At 38.2% G+C, this 19,428-nt stretch overlaps 1 protein-coding gene across 1 annotated transcript in view; it reads left to right on the plus strand.

Moving 5' to 3' along the window:
- SYNPO2 (synaptopodin 2) overlaps positions 1-18,559 on the plus strand; it is a 169,341-nt gene extending 150,782 nt beyond the window's left edge. The window contains exon 5 of the mRNA XM_027103606.1: positions 17,236-18,559. Coding sequence (XP_026959407.1) covers positions 17,236-17,775 — 540 coding nt within the window. The 3' untranslated portion in view covers positions 17,776-18,559. The remainder of the gene's footprint in view (positions 1-17,235) is intronic.
- The last annotated feature ends 869 nt before the right edge of the window (positions 18,560-19,428 follow it).

Consider the following 19,428-nt stretch of genomic DNA (forward strand, 5'->3'; position numbering starts at 1 on the left):
GTACTTCTAGAATTCTTCTGAGTCAGAAGCAGAAGTTAGGATGATCTTGAAGAGAGAAAAATCACAACAAGATGAGATTCTGAAAACTTCATCTCAATCTAAAATTGCTTTAGTTTCAAATACAGTTAAATTGACTTAGTTAAGTTTTCCTTTTGTGGCGTTTAATTACACTTTTTCTTAAAAAGTAAAAAACAACTAGGTTTCTTTCTTACATGGCATTAGTTCTTTTTTCTGCTAGCATATCTCAGTTTGATAAAGAAGTATTCACAAAACCATCCTCTAGAGCCAAAAATCACTAAGGAATTGGCTGGACTGATATAAATAAAATGATAACTTAATGTATCATACCAACCCTTTCACAGTTGGAAGTTTCTTTTTTGTTTTAATCACACTCAGAATTTATTGATGGTCTGGCCCACTGGACTACTTGTTAATGCTTATCAGATGGTGCCACTTATAATCCTTCATATAAACTCAATATGGGCTAAATAGATTTTGAATTCTACATTATGAAATGTCCAGCAAAATGTCACAATTCATTTCAGGTGGTATTACTGAAATTAAGAGCAAAACAAAATATATCTCTTAGAACTTTTAATTTTAGTTTTTCACTTCAGTTCACCAACTATTTCCTTTATATCCAGTGTTTTAGTGTGAGCAAACTATTGCCTTCACAGTATTATTATTATTTTTTTGACTTCACAGTATTCTAATATGCAGTTTTCCAACTTTTGTTCCCAGGGAAAAATTAAGATTCCCCTCGCCCCAGGGAAATTATGATTTTAGTAGCCCCTGGATGGGGCCCAGGAATTTGTTTTTGTAACATATACCCCAGGTGATTCTGATGGTAATGGGCTGTGAACCTCACTTTGAAAACCAGTTTTCTGACACACAAAACACTGAAATCAACTTTATTCTTTAAAACCCATCAATAGTTTTCTAGTTCATTCAGTCCGGGACAGCCAGACTTGTAAACGGCACCTGCTTTCAAATGCTCTTGATGCCTTGTCTGAAGGGAGCAGCCCTGAAGTGCTGATCTTGACAGCTTTATTCTAAAAGCCCAGGAGGTGGCAGCAAACTCTCTTCCCGCTCAGAGAGTGCTTCACAGGCAACCATTCTAAAGTGTGTTGCAAATAATTTGCTTTGAACAGTCTTTTAAATTTGTTTTTTAAATAGAAGAATAAAGAGGGCCTTGAGATGTGATTTTATCTAACCCCCTGCTTCTAATCAAGTCTGAGAATAAATATTTCTAGGAATAGAATGATACAATTTTATCATCTAGAGAAGCGACTGTACAAAGTTCCCTGGCTGATTTTTCTTATCTCTGGGCAAAGGGATTGTATGACTTCCCTTGGCCGTAGGGCAGTAGAGTCTCTTATCTCCAATCAAAAATGTTCTTACTAATAACTGAAATCTCTCTGGCAGTAATCAAAACATTCTTATTTTGGGATCTAGACTAAAGGAGAATTTTGAAGCACTTTGAATGCTAATTAGCTTTTTAAAATGGAAACAAGTATGATTGTAAAATCTCCAAAACTAAAAAGAAGTTTGTGTGCTTTATGGATCACAGGGAAAGATCCCAATATTTTTTTTTAACCTTAACATTAAGACAATCAGATTGTGTGCTGGACTGACAAAATGCAGTCAGTCAAGAGGCTGCTTAAACATTAGAAGAGTGAACAGAACAAAGGGACAGGTAGGCCCACTGAGTAGCAGCTTTGATCCTAACAGGAGTGTTGTTTTCAGGCCTTTGACGCACTAAAGTTTATTTCTAAAACAAAAAGGATGGTGATGTGTCTGGAAGTTCTGTAACATGAGATATATGCTTGTACATTTACCAGTGGGAGGAGAAAAGACTAAAAAGGAGGTAGGAGAGCTGGATATTTGAGGAATTTTGGTATGGATGAGAGAGTAAAGGTCTCCATTGTGAAAAAGAAAAACAGGACTAGTGAATGGAAGTTACAAGACAGTAAATTTCAGTTTAACTTAAGAAAACTTCAAAAACTTGTGGGGAAGGAATGGAGAAGGAACTAACTAACATATGTGTTAGACATATAAAATGTGTTAAGGGTCTTAATCCATGTATTTAATTTTCACAATGACCTTATTTGGTGGAAATTATCCTCATTTTTTTTAATTGATAAGGAAATTGAAGCTCAGAGAGCTTAAGAAAATTGCCCAAAGTCACCCAGCCAGTAAGGTGGCAGACTCACCAGCTGAATCCAAGTCTATCTGTTTTCATAGCCTGTGCTTTTTCCATTGCAATGCCTATCAGGGGTGTTATAAAAGGAACTCCTATACCTCATGGAAGCTTGATTGCAGGATCTCTAAAATGCCTTCCACCTCTAAGATTTTATAATTCTCTATATAAATAGCTCCTTAAAAACATTTGGGTTTTAAGTGTTGTGAGTATTTTGATGCAGTTCAATGCTTTTTAAAAACCAAGGTCAGTTTAAAACCCGACAAGACAAAATTTGTTTGTTCCTTACCACTTTAATTCCAGAATATTTGAAGAAAAAATCTTAAAGACATCATTTTTCTAATGAGACAAAAAGCAGAGCTTAGGAGGTTAGAGAATAATTTTTCTTTCCTTGAAGCCCTGACCAGAAGATTTGCTTTGGTTCCAGTGTCTGTAAAGTGTGACTATAATTCCTCCTGTCTATTCTTGACACACGCAGATACTTCCTGAGAATGGAGAGCATTCTGAAACTCAGAGACACCTCTAGTCCTAGGGCAGCCATTAGGCACACTGGAGTAAAGTAAGAAAAGGGCTTGCAATTCTGTAGAGCAGAACTTCTGCTATTCTTTGCTTATCATTTCACCTGAATCACTAGCTCTCCATCCTTTGCTCTTAAAATGAACATTTTCCATTTTATGAAATTACGTCAAACATATTATGCATTCATACAAAAAGCAATTTTTTACAAAGAACCATTTAGTATTTACCTGCTTTGCTTTCACTATTCAATCTCTGTTTTGTTGTCTTTTTTTTTTTTTTCCAAACTTCTGTGATATTCTACCTACCACTGTCAACCACGGGCAAAGTGAAAATCCTGTTTTGTGAATGGTGCATAGATGTTTAATTATCAGTGTATCATGGGGATGCATTGCATTGTCAGACTTCATTTTGTCTCATCTAGACTTCATTTTTTTTGCAAAAAATGTACTGGTCTAGACAACTAGTTGTAACATCAGAGTTGGATTTCATCTGGGACTATCTGACCCACAGTGAGAAATTGTAAGAATTGCTCCCCCTACCCACACCTCCTTCAGGCTCTATAAATGAAGGAATTGGGAGATAAATTTCCTCCCAGCTAAAACAAACAAAAGCTCTAGCCTAGGTCACTAGCATATGTGATTCCAGGTGGTCAATCATCGCTGACCTATTTATTATATTTTAAAAGGGACTTATCCTCATTAGATTTACCAATATTGAAAGACGCAAGAATAAGGACAAGAATGGAATGGGAAAACAACCATCAACTGGAAAATCTGAATATCACTATCAGAAGGTGTCTCATAATATTTACAAAACAGATCAAAACAGATTTGAGAGGAACTTTTTGACTGGTATAAGTAAGGAATCTTTTTACAAACAGATAAGCTCTGGACATTTTTTTTCCATCCCTTCCCCAGCATTTTTCTTTTCTTTAATGGATAGTTGCTTGAGAACTTCAAACATACATCTTACTGAAGGATCTCTTCTTTTCTCTCAATCTCAAATGTATATTTATGATGGCCTAAACATGTTAATACTTCCAGAAGAATTTACCTTTTATATTAGGCTAAGACTGTACAACCAAAGTGGCTTAGAGGGTTGATGAAGTGTTAGTTCATAAGGCTTTTGTTAATTCGTCTATGCATTTGTATGAATCAATACTGAAAGTGAAACAATTGTTTAGCAAGCGGATAGTCAATAGCTACCTAACATCATATCAAAATGAAGGTGAACTTGGTAACGAGGAGTGGTCAGGGAAATAATAAGGAATGAGATCTTTTGAATAAATGAGTGGCCCACATAGAAAAATTTGCTGTAGTATTAATATGCAATATTATGTCTAGATAATTACATACTGCCATTTTATAAGTGCATTAAGAAAGCTATGCCAATAGGAAAAGCTGTAATAACTAATGTCAAGGGCAAAATTAAATATTTGCTCTCTAGGGGTTCCCTGGTGGCGCATAATTGAGAGTCCGCCTGCCGATGCAGGGGACACGGGTTCGTGCCCTGGTCCGGGAAGATACCACATGCAGCAGAGCAGCTAGGCCCGTGAGCCATGGCCGCTGAGCCTGCGCGTCCAGAGCCTGTGCTCCGCAATGGGAGAGGCCACAACAGTGAGAGGCCTGCGTACAGCAAAAAAAAAAAAAAAAAAAAAATTTGCTCTCTAATTTTGCAAGTTTGATAAGTAGACAAGCATCCTAATACCTTATGAGACATCCCCTTGAACCATTAATGGAACTACATTTATACCTGGGATTAGTATCTTCAAGTAAAGTAAATGCTTCCTAATTTTGAAGAAATGTACCTGGGGCACTTCTGATAAAAGATGTTTCCATATTTCCCATTTGCATTTGAAAAGCACACCATCAGGACTATCACTGTACACTCTGCTTTAATCTATTTTATCCCTTAGTGGTCTTTTTTTTTTAGTTGTTTATTTTTGGATAGTTTTGGGTCTTCGTTGCCGTGCATGGGCTTTCTCTAGTTGCGGCGAGTGGGGGCCACTCTGTTGCGGTGCGCGGGCTTCTCATTACGGTGGCTTCTCCTGTTGCAGAGCACGTGCTCTAGGGCACGTGGGCTTCAGTAGTTGTGATGCGCAGACTCAGTAGTTGTGGCTCGTGGGCTCTAGAGTGCAGGATCAGTAGTTGTGGCGCACGGGCTTAGTTGCTCCATGGAATGTGGGATCTTCCTGGACTAGGGCTTGAACCCTTGTCCCCTGAATTGGCAGGCGGATTCTTAACCACTGCGTCACCAGGGAAGCCCCCCTTAGTGGTCTTTTATCTCTTCATTTGAAAAACCACCATTCACTTGAAACTCCCACTTACTTTATGGCGTTCTTGTGTCTCTAAAATGAACTGACATATATGAAATTATTGTGTAAATTCCCTCAAACAAGAAAGTTATCATTAAATAAAATGTACCATTTGTTCCAGAGAGATATGGTAAGGCAATTAAGCAAAATTTTTATCTACTCTGCACTTAAGGAAACAAGTTGGTGATTTCCCAGATGAAGAGTTATATTTTTATTATTCCTAATTTTAAACATCACTCTGGAGCCATGTTTTTGACAAAGGAAACATAAATATGATTTGGCACTAAATCTTAAACTTCTGTACCATTTTTTTTTTTTTTTTTAGATTCCTATATATGCGTTAGCGTATGGTATTTGTTTTTCTCTCTGGCAGGAATGAAGATGTAGACATAGAGAATGGACTTGAAGACACGGGGTGGGAGGGGGAAGCTGGGGCGAGTTGAGAGTAGCATCAACATATATACACTACCACATGTAAAATAGATAGCTAGTGGGAAGCAGCAGTATAGCACAGGGAGATCAGCTCGGTGCTCTGCAATGACCTAGAGGGGTGGGATAGGGAGGATGGGAGGGAAGCTAAAGAGGGAGGGGATATGGGGACATATGTATGCATATGGCTGATTCACTTTATTGTACAACAGAAACTAACACAACACAGTATAAATATTGAAAAAAAATCTTAAACTTTCCAAGAACAGTAGGTTAAACATTTTCCCCAAGGCCCAGGATATGAATCAAAGTATCTATTTAATAAGCTTAAAAACGTAATGGATAGAAGAACAGTTACAAAGATCAAGTACGTTGTTTTCTTCATGCTGTATCCTCTGCATCCTTATGAGATAATGTCACGTGTTGTGTAGTTGTTGATGTGTCTGTCACTACCAGTAACCAGCTTGGATTTCCTGTTTTTTAAAAATGTTATAAGGAATTGTAACAGTAGGATTGCCTAAAAAGCTGCCAGTAGGAAATTTGGAGAATGTTATCATGCAGAGGGCCCGAGCAAGGTTGTTCTATAGCACCCACACATATCTTAAGAATTGTTCTTAATACCTTAACTGATAAAATTTTCCTCTGAGAAAGCCATTCTAGTTGGGAAATGAGTTTGCTTAAGGGATATTAGCTCCACTTCAAATAGCAGGCACATAAGCTATACAAAATATCTCTTATCCCTACTTTCCTTCTAGGGACAAATGCACATTCATGGTAACTTTTCTTTTTGTGAATGAGGGAGGAAGGAGATGGTTGCCTGGATTTGTTTCAGGAAAGAAGGTGTTTAGAATATTATGGACAGCTAAAGCTATATTCACATAGTTAAACCATTTTAAATGTTTTTTTAAAATTAATTTATTTTATTTTATTTTTGGCTGCGTTGGGTCCCCGCTGCTGCGCACGGGCCCCCTCCAGCTGCAGCAAGTGGGGGCCGCTCCCTGCTGCGGCACACGGGCCTCTCACTGCGGTGGCCCCTCCTGCTGCAGAGCACTGGCTCCAGGTGCGCGGGCCCCAGCAGCTGTGGCCTGTGGGCTCAGTTGCTCCGCGGCATGTGGGATCCTCCCGGACCAGGTCTCGAACCTGTGTCCCCCGCATTGGCATGCGGCTCCCAACCACTGCGCCACTAGGGAAACCCTTAAATGGGTTTTATAATTTATCATAAATATAATTCTATTTAGGGATATAGTATAAGTATTAATTTTATACTAATACACATGACTCTCTTTTATGAAGTGCTTTCTATATGCCAGGCACTGATAATTTTTCTCTACAAAAACCTTCCACAAGGTCAAAAATTCACTTATTTCATACAGGATCAGCATCCTTTATTTATTGTGAAATTCTCTATAGAAATTGATGAGAGCTGAACTTTTGCTATTATTCATTCTTTTCAATAGTGCGAAATCTATATAACTTTCACTGTTTAAATCTTCTGAGGAGAGAAAACTTCTTTTCAGAAAATATTTTGAAATGTGTTTAAAAGATTTTATTTTTATGTTCAAACCAAATTAGACTTTTACAAAAATGCACTTAAGTAAGGCTTTTCCCCAAGAATTATAAAAAATTAAAATGGCAATTCCAGCTACTTAAATATAATACAGTCTATATTAATAGGAGTATTTTCACAGATTATAATTTTGAGAGTGACATACTTCTTTTCTGAGGATAGAGGAAAATGAGAGGGTAAAAATTGCTGCTGTAGTAATTCTTTTCCACTAACATATATAATGCCTTAAAACACATTACTCAGATAAAATTTTATTATCTATGGCCTTAATTCTTCAATTTCCCTTTACAAAAATGAGCTGTGTAACTTCAGGTAAATCACCTAATTTCTATGCCTCAGTTTCCTTATTTGCAGAAATTGGGGATTATATATTTGCAGAAATTGGGGATTGTTGGGGGGATTAAATGAGTTAATAGACAAAATGCTTAAAACTGTGACTAGTACATAGTAAAAATTCTGTACACTTTAGTTATTGTTATCATTGCTTCTAAGATGAAAGGGACCACAGAAGTATAAGTGTAGACTCCTGCCTAACATCAGTCTTCATGACCTTAAATTAATGTGGTTATTTTTATTCTTCTATAACAGAAGGTTAAAAAAGATCCAGAAGTCTATACTTTGGCCCACCCAGAGCTAGCAGAGAGATGAGGTCAGTGGCGATGTTCCTGGCCAGCCCTGCTGCTGGCGTTCTGGTGGGAGGGAGTCAGTGGCTGGCACAGCAATATCTGAGGCGTGCGGTGCTAATGCCACTTCAAAGGCAGCTCCCTCCTATTTTTATCCTAGGGCAGGAGCCTGCCTATGCAGTTGCCTCTTGAACAAAAGGTTCTGCCAGGTCTCTGACACCTTTTAAGGCCTCACAGACTCTTCTCACAATAACAAGAATAATCTGTTGTGCTACGTGGCATTTGATTTATAAACACAATCTCTACTCTACCCATAATCTTGAAACAGTAGCCAGCATTCTTACCGTTTTACAACCAAGGAAAGTAAGGCTGGGAGAGGTTGAATCATATGGGTAAAAAGAGGCAAAGGCAGGACTCCCAGGTCAGTGTGATGTCCAAATTCACATTCTTTCCAATATAACATGCTGGCTTCTATTGTCAGTTATAACTCTTAGCCTCTCTCACAAAGGGATTGCCTTCAAACCTAAAATAAAAATTTTTTAAAGTTTATTGTTTTAGAGCCAAAAATTTAATCTGATAGTTAATCTAAGATGAATTAAGATAAATGGTTAATGGCAAAGCCAAGATGAGAAGCTCTAGCCACAAGACATTATCTCTTATTTTGATGTCTAAGTATGTTTATTGCATTCATGGAACTATTTAAGCAATGTATGGTTACTTGGCTACTTTTCTATTCAATAGTACAACTTAGTCCTGGTTATCTGCACTATTCTTGGTAAGCAGAATAATATTGCTGATTTCGGTTTAAAAAAATGGACACTTCCATTTTTTAGATAAGAGACAGCTACAACAGAATTTCCCAAAACTCCACTTCTTCCACCAGGAAGATTTAAGGTTCACTTGAGAAGGCAGGGAATATGTGATAGAGACTGTCTTATTAAGAGATTAGAACAAAAATGACCTTAAAATTCTACTATCCCCCTGACTACTTAATTGTATCTAAATTACATCAAGGGAGCATTTGTCCTATACTTAAAGATCTCTAGGTAATGGAATTCTATATCCCTATGGAGAACTTCCTTCCAATGTTGACCTGCTTCCATTGTCAGAAAAATTGTAATCGAAAACTCTTTAGAGCTGGAATTGCCCCAAGAGATCAGATAGTAGAAACTGCCATTTCCTACACCTGCTTGCAATCTCACGATAAGTGGTAAATTAGCTTTCAGCTTTCTCCTCTCCAACTCTAACCCATCCCAATTTCCATTATCTTTTTCTTCTTTGGTCTTTATTTTTAAATCTTACAAGTAGATTTTGGGCTGTCTTTAGGATTCATGAATCATTTTTCTAAGATTTTTCTCATTTGGGGAAGCAAAGCAGTTTAAAACCCTTACACTTCCACTGACCTAAATGCAAATCATTTATTTGAAGCATGTTACAATCTTTTACCTGCTTAGAAAATCTGATTTTTCATAAACATTGATTAATCCTATCTGTCTTGCCAAACATGTCTTCATGTGCATATTGGTGTGCATGTATTGGGGGTGGTGGGATGGGTCTATTTGTGTGAGTTCCTCATCACATGTAAATGACATGTGAGAAGGGCTACATCTTGGGACAGGACCAAAAAGTTTGGTGAAGATAACTGAACTTCCTGATTATGGCAGTCTGATAAAGAAATTATTATTCATTCATTTCACAAATACTTACTAAACATCTACTTGGCAGGCACCATTCTAGGTCAAGGGATGTCTTAATGAATAAAACAATAACCCCTACTTTATTTTTTTAAATTTAATTTTATTTATTTTTTTATACAGCAGGTTCTTATTAGTCATCAATTTTATACACATCAGTGTATACAGGTCAATCCCAATCTCCCAATTCATCCTTGGTGTCCATATGTTTGTTCTCTACATCTGTCTCAATTTCTGCCCTGCAAACCGGTTCATCTGTACCATTTTTCTAGGTTCCACATATATGCGTTAATATACGATATTTGTTTTTCTCTTTCTGACTTACTTCACTCTGTATGAGTCTCTAGATTCATCCACATCTCTACAAATGACCCAATTTTGTTCCTTTATATGGCTGAGTAATATTCCATTGTATATATGTACCACATCTTCTTCATCCATTCGTCTGTCAATGGGCATTTAGGTTGCTTCCATGAACTGGCTATTGTAAATAGTGCTGCAATGAACATTGGGGTGCATGTGTCTTTTAGAATTATGGTTTTCTCTGGGTATATGCCCAGTAGTGGGATTGCTGGGTCATATGGTAATTCTATTTTTAGTTTTTTGAGGAACCTCCATACTGTTCTCCACAGTGGCTGTATCAATTGACATTCCCACCAACAGTGCAAGAGGGCTCCCTTTTCTCCACACCCTCTCCAGCATTTGTTGTTTGTAGATTTCCTGATGATGCCCATTCTAACTGGTGTGAGGTGATACCTCATTGTAGTTTTGATTTGCATTTCTCTAATAATTAGTGATGTTGAGCAGCTTTTCATGTGCTTCTTGGCCATCTGTATGTCTTCTTTGGAGAAATGCCTATTTAGGTCTTCTGCCCATTGTTGGATTGGAATAACCCCTACTTTATTTTTATTTATTTATTTATTTTTTTAACCCCTACTTTAGATGGAGCTAAATTCTAGTGGGGAGAAGCAGATAAACGAAATAATTAAATAAACATTTATTATGTTAGATAGGCATAAGCCTAAGGGGAGAAATAAAGCAGGGAAGAGGGATAGGGAATCTTGGGGTTGGGGGGAAGAGAGAGAGAGATGGAGAATAGCCAAATAGTGATCATAAGATATCTGAGTAAGGCCTGAAGGAAATGAAGTAGGATCACCCTAATATCTGGAGTACTGTGTTCCAGGCAGAGGATCAGCAAGTATAAAGGTCCTGAGGCATGAGGGTACCTGATCTGTTCAAAGGATAGCAAAGAGGCCAGCGTAGCTGGAGCAAAGTGGTAGGGAGAGAACAGGAGGAGATGAAATCAGAGGTATAAGGAGGGGTGAAACCAGCAGATTTTGTAGGGCCTTGTGGGTCAGTGGAAGAACTTTGTTTCCTGTTGTGAAATGAGAAGCGATGACAGAGTTTTAAACAGAGGACTAAGTGACATAATCTGACTTAGGTTTCAACAGGATTCTCAATATGGCTGCCGTATTGAGGCTAGACTAAAGGAGCAAGGGTGAACTGGGGAAACTAATTAGGAGACTATAGCAATAATCCAGTCAAAAGAGTATGGTGGGTTAGCCCAGGATGGTACCAAAGGAGATGGTAAGAAATAGTCAGATGCTGGATGTATTTTAAAGCTGACAGTTCAGGTGTGGAGTGTAAGAGATGGGGAGGAGTCAACAATCACTCCAAATATTTTAACCTGAGCAAATGGAAAACTGGCAGATGCCTGGTGCTTTCTTCTATTCATGTGCCCTTTCATGGACCTCTGCTTTGTAGAAGTTCTAATCAGTGATTTATAAGTCAAAAGAAATGCCATTTATTCCTGTTGGCTTTTATTAGAATCTGCTTATGATAAAGTATATGTTTGTGATGAATATTTACTGATCATGTGTGTTTAGAGAGAAAGGAGTCGAAGGAGTTGAAATAACATTTGTCAGCTGGAGATTCTCTACTGTGTATGTGTAAGCAGGATTTCGGCCAAGAGAATTTTTTAGCTTATAAGGTTTATGGTATGAAACAGTTTGAACTTCAAAACGTATATCACATTCAACTTCTTTGGCTTCTAGGGCTATTTGCATTACTTTAGAATTCACTTCTTTGTCCTAGGTAAACCTCAGATGACCTTTCCTTATTTTAAATGTCAAGTGTTTCCTGGCAGCTAAATTGGTTACTGGACAGTTTCACAAGGAAGCTCACTAAGCTGCTTCATTAACAAGCTATGTGGATAAGTCAACATCTAACTGACATAAAAGATAGTTCATGTCAAGCGGAGAAAGGCCCCCCGCTCCTCTGAGCTTTTCAGCTGACCTGAATGCAGGGTGCCCGGTGTCTCATCTTCAGAGAGAGGGAGTACATCTCATGTGATGTATTCCCTACTCACTGGTGCCCACCTGTGCTTGTGACAAATGGCAAGATGCCAGTATCAATTAATCCAAAATTAAGATTTCAATGACCCTTTCCAAAATTTCTAACATCTCATTCCATTTAGTTTGCTTGGATTCAAATCTTTTTTTGAAAAGATATTTTTTCAAAACAATTGCATTCCAAGTACAGTGTCATATGTATTTGATTAAGAACCCTGATATGAGACTGCCTGAGTTCAACTCCCCCCACTCTAGCACTTTTTAGCTTTCTACCCTTGCGGAAGTTACTTACCCTCTTTAAGTGTCACTGTCCTCATCTGGAAAATAGGGATCTTAAAAGTGCCTACTTCATGGGGTTGTTATGAGGAATATATGAAATATTCCACACAAAGCAATTAGCACCCGCCACTGGGCACACAGTAAGTGATCTACTAGTGTTGGCTATTGCTGAAGGCAGAAGCAGGAAAATGCTTCCTTTGTGTTTATCCTTCTGATGGGAATACATAACACTAGGTGATTCGTGAGTTCAGTGTGAATATTTGCAGCCTTTAATGCATGCATTTTATTGGATGAGCTAAAGAGTGACATGTACTCTCATGGATTCAACACTTAAATGGCACACTGGTCTAAATACACAGAGACTTGTTCTACGTGCAATATTAACTATGCCACCTGCCAGATGACATGGCCCCTCAGTCAGTTTGAATGATATCTTCATGGGTTTGCTTCTGGTGATTGTGTTTCTGGAAGTACATCTACTTAAGGAGATCAAGACATTATATCTGCATTAGTTTTATCTAACAAACTGGCGGAAAAAGGATGCAGAAAACCTGAGGGAGTGAACACCATAGACGTTATTTTCCCTTTGTTGGAAAAGTGAAGAAGAGTATGAGGTGGTGAAGGTGCTCCGACAGAGCGGAAGCAGCCTGGAATATGTGAAGGAATGGCTGGAGAGGAGTATAAGTAGATGTACTTTATGTTATCAGGATCAATGGGGTAAAGTTATGGGAGGCAAAGTTTGGTTCAATATATGGAAGATGTTCTCAACGATTAGAGCTTAAGCACTGCCTGAGATGCCCTGGAAATGAGTGAGGCACCTTCTCTAGGGCAAGGCCTGGGTGTGGTATAAGGTTTCAACTTTTAAGACTATTTGAAGTTATTAGATAAATTTCTTGAAATTAATTAGTAGAAAAGAACACATTTCATTCTATTTTTTACCTATATTTCATTTTAAAAAGAAAAATAAGAGAAAGAACTATATGCTCTACTGAAAATGATAATGTTATATAACAGAATATTAAAGTGGAAATTTCCCCCAAGGCCCTCAAATATAAGAGATGCTGCACACTGAAGTGAGATTCCAGATTAAAACATAGACTTTACAAAGAAAATAGCAGACATGAGTGTCCCGGTGTGTTCACAGAATAGCAAACCACTTCCACAATTCTTGAACTCCTTAGGTCCAGGTTATTAAAGGGGGTCAGAGTCTGGTAAGGAGAGAGGATTTTGTGAGGAGGAATTCTGGAATGCTGCAGATCAAGTGTGTGTTTGGAGTAGGTGGAGTTGGGGGGCCCTACCCTCTCACCTCCAGCCTTGTGAGAAAAGAGTTTCAAAGTGGCTTCTTAGGGAACTTGATCCGAGATGTCAGCATGCAGATGGATGGGAGGTCAGAGTGGGTGGGCTGCAGTCAGTCTGACTCCCTCCCAGGATATCTACAGGGTGAGAGATGGTGTAAAAAACTGTTTTGGCAAAGAACCAGGAAATCTGCTGCTGCACTCCCAAAGGCAAATGATGTGAGCATTCCCCATGGACCAGAGCAGTCCAGGAGTAAGGAAGAGCTGGATGGGGTCGTCTTGGGGCCTCTCCAAGGGTGCAAACAGACCCTAGTAGCTACAACGGTAGGTAGACAGCTTTCTAGGGGGTGCAGATTGAGTTACAAGTTAACCCCTAGAACTGAGATGAATTGGCATGAACCGAGGACTACAGATGAGCTATCTGATAGGAATAAGAATCTTCAAATATCCCTTGAAAGTTTTCTTCTCTGGGCCTCCCTGGCTCTGAGAGTGAAAAGCCAGAATATGATGTTACCAAATCAAGTAAAAATTTCTTTCTGCTCTTTCTTTCTCTATCCTGTCATTCTAACCCCAGGGGGCTGGAAGTCAGGGTTCGCAAGCTAGGAGAGGAAGAGGAAGAAAGCATGAAGAAGCCAACCACAGTGCCTTCCCTGAAGGAAGGTGATCCTCCTGAAATGGGCCGCAGTTGGGGAAGGAGAGGACATTTAACTCTAAGAGGAGATTGGAGTTTGTTATTCCAGTGGCTGGAATATTCTATGTTGAAATCAAGTGGTTTGGGTAACTTAAGGTAATGATAGGACTAGTCCTAAAAGGAAGCAGAATGTCCCAGGACCTGCTAAGTTTCATAAGCAGCAGTGAAAAAATTTCTTTCATTAAAAAAACTTAAATAGTAGTAGGAGACAAAAAGAAGTAAGCATTTTGATGACACATCATACATAATAATACACAAAAAAATAACCAATTTAACATACTGGTTACAGTTAAGTGCTCTCATATCAAAACTAAATTCTTTTGATAATAATACAACCCAAGATAGAAACTCCAACACAGAATCTAACCCATGTGTGGCTAGGATTCTACCATCAGACATCTAAACTCCAAAACAGAAGAAACACTTCTGTTATTTTCAGGTCCCTTTGGTCATTTCTGGCTCAGGATAGATCACATGGCTTCATTTAGCCAGCCAAGCAGAGAACAGCATGAGCCTTGGGACAGAGATTGACAGAAGGAAATAGCACCAAAGAACAAGATGTGAAAATTGCTTTGGGGAAATACGTTAGAATTAGGGGTTTGGGTGCAGGCAGAGACTAGAGGCCTGAAATACTTTTGGCATGAACAGAAACAAAAATGTACCTAAAGAACTATTTATTTATACCACAGTTGCATCTCTAACCTAAGACAATTTGTAATTTTATTCTATTGTTAGCATTTAAAGGAGCATGAAGTCACATTTGGCAGTCTGAGGAGTATATAGAAGAGCAATTGTCATTTTGTTCATTGAGGTCATTGCACTCTTCCTTTACGACCTGCACTGCTGCTATATTTGGCGTATGTCTATTCTACATGAGACTTTTCTTAAAAGCTTCAATGCTATTTTAAATTTCTCTTCAGAAAACTATGACTTACTCTTTCAACACTATACTTCAAAGTTTTACTCTTTCTCCCCACATTCAACTGATTAATGTTTTTTGCCTCAGCTGAAAAACAATCCCTGATGTCTTTGTTTTTAGAGTATCATTCAACAGTGTTTTGAACTTTTACATTTCTGTTAAGATTCCATTCTTCTGAAGATTTCCCAACTAAGTGGGTAGAACAAAGACCAGAAAATAAAGTTCTCTCTTTCATCCAGTGTTTTTCATGCCCTATCACTGAGGTGTATGCCTTCACATTGTACTTAATACTTCCAAATATACTGATAATTATTTATTTTTCCAGTTATTAGCCAGTGATGTTAGTTACCTGTATGTATATTCAGGAGCCTCTCCTATATTTCTATGGAGACCTGAGTCTTTTTGTTGCCATCCTTTACGTCTCTACTGTTTTAAAGACCAGACTAAAGCAGGTGCTGTATCTGATGGAAAACAGATATCATTGGAATGTGAAAAGCGTCCCAGGGACTCTATAGACCAATGTTGTTCTCTTTCTTCCAGAGATAAGGACAAAAGGGAGACATAGACACATACTGTGGGAGAGAAGAGCTAATTCCTCTTTATCATGCTGAATGTTAATACTTCTCACAGTGCACAAAACTGGCTATTGGTCCTGTCAAGATAGGTAAAGAGTCTCTTCTCTAAATTGACTTCTGATTGACTAACTCACAATTGCAGAGCTAAAAACTGTACTGGATTGTATGCTTCCTGAGGAGAGGGACTTTATCCGAAGCATCTTTGTATCTTTTGCTCATGGGAAAGTGCCTAGAAACATTAGGTATTCAATAAAATTTTTGTTAAATGAATAAATGAATGAAAACAATGCACTAACAATGTGGAATAGAAACCAAGTCCTTAAATACTGACTTACTGGATTTAGATTAAGAGAAGGAGATTAATGAAAACAAGTTTTTGCTAAAAGTCAACCATTATTCCTAAAGTTTTTTTTTTTCTTTTGGCTGCATCCCTTGAGGGATCTTAGTTCCCCCACCAGGGATCGGACCCGGGCCCCACGCAGTGAAAGTGCTGAGTCCTAACCAATGGACTGCCAGGAAATTTCCCCATTATTACTAAAGTTTTAATGACTGAAAAGAGAGAATCAAGATTCATTATATTGACTCCCTTATTCTTTATATGCAAACCAAGATTGAACCACCCACCTTCTTTGTGTGCCTAATGGAATAACAACAACAGAAATACCTAAACATTTTAATCTGAGACATTTTGTCCAAATCCAGGTGTTGCTATTCATTTTAAATTTAAGAACTTGATTAAGAAAGAAAAGCTGTTGAAACCATTTATAGTATCTGAACACATTTTTAAGCATGGCAATGCTTTTTGTTCAAGAAACACAATGTTATGATACTTCCAAGTTGACTCATTTCTCTTAAGTGTGCCTTTGATACTTTTTGCCAAGAGTTTGTCTAAGGGTCTCATGCGAATGGGAATGTGTGAGAATATAATGTATATAACCAGACTTCAAGGTCCCTGGAAATACAGAATGGGTAAAAAGAGAGAATAAAAGAGCTTTCAGTAATTTATATTTCTGCATATTAGACAAACTGAACATTTAGCATATACAAGGGAATATTTCAGGGACACACACTCTCAAGGAAATAAGGAATGTAATACACATAAAAGGAACCAAAGCACAAATGAAACACGTGGCTGAAATGTCTCCTTCAAGACATGGGCAATACACCACACTCAGAAAATAAAGATTGATGTGATTTTCACTATTGTATAAAAAGAATCTGGCTGGAGAAAGGCGATCTACTCCATCAGACCAGTAACACTGAATACATCTGAGTAGTTTTTCTTTGTTTTTGCTGTAATCAGTGGATCAATATAACATATTAAAAGTCACTTGGGAAAAGTACAAAGCCCAGTAGCTCATGGTCTGTTTCCAGAGTTATCAGTATGTTAAGTTTATTTGGTATCAGGAAAACAGGATTAGAATGAGGGTGGGCTGTGGATATAGATATGAATATGAAGAGTGCAGACAGAAGTAAGGGTGGCTCCCAGTGATGACAGGGCACATGCCATGGTGGTTATAACTAAGAAAGATGGTAGCAATTGGAGCTATGGGTTCAGAAAAGGAGAGCAAGGAGGAGGTCCTAAATGAGGGCCAAGTCCCAGACCAGCATTAATAATACACCGGGTAGAGGCAGCCTATCTTGGCTTTAGGACTAAGCATTGTGGTGATTTGATTTTTATAGTGCTTAGTAATGGTGTGGAGAATACATTGGAATAACAGTCAATCAGCATAAACCAACATGAATGAGATATATTAACATTTTCATTATTTCTAGCAGAGTGGACGCTCTCTTTCTCTTCCTGGAAGACCAGTCCCACCCACCATCTCTACAACATCTCCTTGGGTATACCAGCCTGCTTATAGCTACTCTAGCAAACCAACTGATGGGCTAGAGGAAGCAAACAAGAGACTAACTCCTGGGGAAGCAGCAGCCAAGTCTTCTTTTGGTTTACTGGATGATGCCTTCAGACCCAGAAACATTCAGGAATCCATTATGGCAAATGTGGTCTCAGCAGCTCGGAGGAAGGTGCTTCCAGGGCCGTCTGAGGATTGGAATGAAAGACTGTCCTATGTCCCTCAAACCCAGAAGGCCAATATGGGCTCATTTGGAAGGCAAGAGTATAATGTTGCATTCCTACCCAATAATAGTATGCCCACCAACTCCCAACATGATTCACAGGTACCATATGCATATTATAGGCAGCCTTCCAGAAATGATTCTGAAATAATGTCCATGGAGACCAGGTCTGATTACTGTGTTTCAGTAACCAATTGCAACTATAACCCACACCCTAGGGGATGGAGACGCCAAACATGAAAGTTAGAAGAACTGATCATGTGCCACTTATAATTTTTTTTTAATGTTTCTTTGCAGTGGTTTTGACTTTTCCAACAGATTTAGATTCACTTTTGATCTTGGCTTGTTCTCATAGGTCATTTATCTGAGTTTGTGTGTGTGTGTGTGTGTGTGTGTGTGTGTATATGCACATGTGAGTGTGAATCACTTCCTTCTCTGCAGATGCATAGAGAATTTCTTCGAAGAAAAATTCATTTTCTGTGCTGATGGCACTTATACGTAATTCATAATCTTAATTCCATTCTTTTCATTAATATGGAGTAGTCTAGGCAACTAAACTCTCTCAATTAAAATGAAATTTAAGTATTTTCTTGTATGTGCCTTAGTCTAGGATGGAATTAATGAAATATGGTATGCTAATTGTCATTAGCAGTAACAGCAAGAATATATAACATTGGAGAATTTTTCAATGGGGATATGACAATGAATAATAATTACATAAAAAGGATTTCCTTGGTGGTATTTTAAGCATTTCTCTGAAATATATTTTAAAATCTGATAAAATTTGGTTTTTGGAATTGAAATATAGATGTTCTCAGAAAGAAATAAATATTTGAGAGTAAGACAATTATACATTTCAGATGGATTTTTGAGATAAATGGCGTAATATGTGGGGAATAGAAAGATTTAGGTACAGGATTTACTTTTTTTTTTTTTTTTTTTTTTTGCGGTACGCAGGCCTCTCAGCGGCCACGGCTCACGGGCCCGGCCGCTCCGCGGCATGTGGGATCCTCCCGGACCGGGGCACGAATCCGCGTCCCCCGCATCGGCAGGCGGACTCTCAACCACTGCGCCACCAGGGAAGCCCTACAGGATTTATTTTTAATCTACTTAAAGCCAATAGCCTGAGACAGGAATAGATTCTGGGTTCAGGCGTTCTCATTTGTCAAATGAGAATATCAGATTATTTAATCTCTTATATCCTTAACAGCTCTGATATTCTGAGTTTCTCTCATTTGTAGAATGACCCTTGATGCAGTATGCATTTTTATTGCTCATCATATAAATATCAGATTAAGTTTAGGAGTGGATGAGGTCCCTGGTGTCACTACATGTATCATTAAAGGTCCAAGAGGAATTGTTGGGCGGCAGGTTTTGTGCTATGTGTTATGTGGAGTGAGGGTTGATGTGAAGAAAAAAAGCTATTAGTGGATTTAAGGAAGTGGTAGAGGATGTGTCTGTTATTATGCAAACGTAGGTCATGACCATTTATTTAGTTATGGAAAGCATGCCACAGAAGCCTATGCAACAAGTGGTGCTTCTTTAGAAAGACATCATTAGGATGTTCAAAGGAAGTTAAACAGTTGCTTGGACAATTCCATGACCCATGCCTTGTTAGCATGACCATGAGACAATCAGTCAAACACCTGCTCCTCACTGCCATACCCACAAAGTATTAAATACAAGGAAATTCAAAGTATTTTACATCATAAACAAGAATTGAGAACATTTTAAAATGAAAACATCTTGAGTGTTCAAAACTTTCTTAGGTTTCTAAATATGATTATTTTGTTTTGTTTTTACTTTTTTTGACTCTTGAATTTATCACTATGATGGTCTCTTTCACAGGATAAAATTTTTTAAAATTGCCAGGATACAAGTAATCCCTTATGT

Source organism: Aethalodelphis obliquidens, unplaced genomic scaffold (genome assembly GCF_003676395.1).
Source record: "Aethalodelphis obliquidens isolate GAN/ISIS:26980383/991018 unplaced genomic scaffold, ASM367639v1 scaffold6, whole genome shotgun sequence".
NCBI lineage: Eukaryota > Metazoa > Chordata > Mammalia > Artiodactyla > Delphinidae > Aethalodelphis > Aethalodelphis obliquidens.